This window comes from Trachymyrmex septentrionalis, unplaced genomic scaffold, assembly GCF_001594115.1.
Source record: "Trachymyrmex septentrionalis isolate Tsep2-gDNA-1 unplaced genomic scaffold, Tsep1.0 scaffold2, whole genome shotgun sequence".
In the NCBI taxonomy this organism is placed as follows: Eukaryota; Metazoa; Arthropoda; class Insecta; order Hymenoptera; family Formicidae; genus Trachymyrmex; species Trachymyrmex septentrionalis.
The window spans coordinates 2,695,653-2,698,034 of NW_017305179.1; the positions used below are offsets into that span (position 1 = coordinate 2,695,653).

Below are 2,382 nucleotides of genomic sequence, written 5' to 3' on the forward strand. Positions count from 1 at the left end.
AGAAATAAAAATAGGATCGACATTGATTCAATTTATATTTATTATCTCTCCCTGGAGTATGAATATTAATTTATAGATAACGAGAAGAATCATCAGATTTGAAACGCGAATCGCTTTTTGATGTAGATAGGAAAATTAACTCACGCTGCAACTTGGAGGCACTGTCCTAATTTACTCCAACTGTTCTGATTGTTTATAGATATTATCACGCTAGAAAAACACGCGCGTGTGTCTATCAAAATAGAATCTTACGAAACATCGAATTAGAGTTAGCTTTGCGTTCGATTCCAATTCCGTCTGATGCAATTAATTATAATATAATGATTATATGTATTATAAGCCATGTAAAATATATCTTTATGACTCGCAATATCATTTGTGAAAAGTTAACACGATATTTTGTTGTGTGTGTTCCCAGATATTTTTTTCTGTGCGCTTCTCTCAGTTTTAGTCGAGCGAATCTTCCTCGAGGGTAAGTTTATACAGGTGTATGTACGTATGTGTGTGTGTACATACATATATATGCATTCTGTAAAAACTTTATTCATACAGAACTATAAGTATATATTATATATATATATAAATTTATATTTATATAAAGCACAAGAGAGCGCAAGAGAAAGAATTAATATATAAGTTTATAATGCTCGCGATAGACATTCCTCTCGACCATTCGGAAACACAAGACAAGCTTTCTCGTGTGCATCTGTCGATTCGACATCACCGTCATCACCAATCATCAGTGCAGAGCCAGCTATCGCGTGTGCGTTTAAATCTATATCAACCGAGATCAACAGTGAGCCTGAACCAACCAGTGACATTCAACTACCTGCCTACGTTAAAGTATCAGCACCTTTATTATACAAGCCTTTACCGAGAACATTTCCCTTGATATACGTTGTGCCATTGTCAAATCTGCGTCAGCTATTGTAGCTACAGAACCGAAAACGTTGGAAAAAGATATTCAACATATGGTAAATACAATATAACTGATTCTTAACGACTGCAGTTGATGGGCGCGTTCAATCCGAACAAAGCGGTTAGCCTGTTTATCGAGCGATTGAAATATTGAATGTGATTGCAATGATTGGATCTACAACTAACAATCAATCATATTCAATGGCTGCCAATGGGCGAGCTACAGGCTAGCCACTTTGCCAAATTGAACGCGCCCATTTTTTATTTGAATTTTAAGCTAACTCTCTCTGGCTCTCTGTACGAGGGAGCTAATTAACTATACGTATATGTACGTATATATTATATATATATATATGTATGTGTGTGTGTGTGTGTGTGTGTGTGTGTATACACATGTGCATATCTTATATTAACAAATTTTTTGAGAAAAATATCGTCTCTTTTATCAAGATTTTCTTTTTCATTTTTATCTCAGGCATATCCTAAATATTCCTTTAATTATGGCGTGATCGATGGATATACCGGCGACTCCAAATCTGCATTGGAGGAGCGAGATGGAGATATAGTTAAAGGAGAATATTCGGTGGTCGAAGCAGATGGAGCTGTCCGTATCGTTTCTTACATGGTGGATGATTGTAATGGTTTCAATGCAGTTGTGACTAGAAACGAACTTCCAAAAAATATAAAGAACACTGCAATCGAAATAAAAACATTCGTACCTGTTGCATTATTTGCTAGTAGGGACAGACGACAGGCATAAAATTTAATATCGGAGTAATATTTGCTTTTTCTTTTTTACATATTATTACACAAAATATTACATGTTTTTTTGTTTTATTTGCTATATTTTCGATGAAGAACATCGAAAGTTCCTTAATATATTTAAGAATACGCTTCTCTTTTCTTTTGTTCTTTTATTTTTATTTAGTAGATGCAGCCGCTTATTGGCATGATGTAGATCTCATTTGCAATTATTATATATTGTGTACGTGTCACATCTTTAAGATTGAGTTTTGTTACATTATATGTATTATATAAATATACATATAGTGAATATATTATGCTTTTTTTTATATTTTGATATATAATTCTCTTTTGTCCTTATTTTTTTTAATTTTAATTCTAATCCTTTTATCCCTATATAATTCTTTTATCAAAGTTTGATAAAACTTTCAGAATTTAGAATTGACAATTAAATGTGAATTTACATCTAAAAAATTTTGAGGTAAAATATTTCTATTTGTTTAGTTATTTATTTTACGTGTTGTTATGTGCTTGCATAAAAATTATATAAAATCAATTATGAAAAATAAATATATCTATATGATAATTTTAATGCTTTTTATCGAAACTTAACTGATATTAATTCATAATATTTGATAACTGTCTTCCTTAATAAAAATTAAATTAAAATTTTGAGTCAATATCATTTGAATAAATCATTTTATTTAAAAAACTGGAGAT

The 2,382-nt window shown here is 31.1% G+C and overlaps 1 protein-coding gene across 1 annotated transcript in view; it reads left to right on the forward strand.

Moving 5' to 3' along the window:
* The window catches only part of LOC108747318, a gene marked incomplete at its 5' end in the record, with an annotated part of 2,540 nt that extends 814 nt beyond the window's left edge, over window positions 1-1,726 (forward strand). The window contains 4 exon segments of the mRNA XM_018484707.1: window positions 419-472; window positions 657-904; window positions 907-974; window positions 1,394-1,726. Of these exon segments, the coding sequence (XP_018340209.1) occupies window positions 419-472; window positions 657-904; window positions 907-974; window positions 1,394-1,678 (655 nt within the window).
* Between the last annotated feature and the right edge of the window lie 656 nt (window positions 1,727-2,382).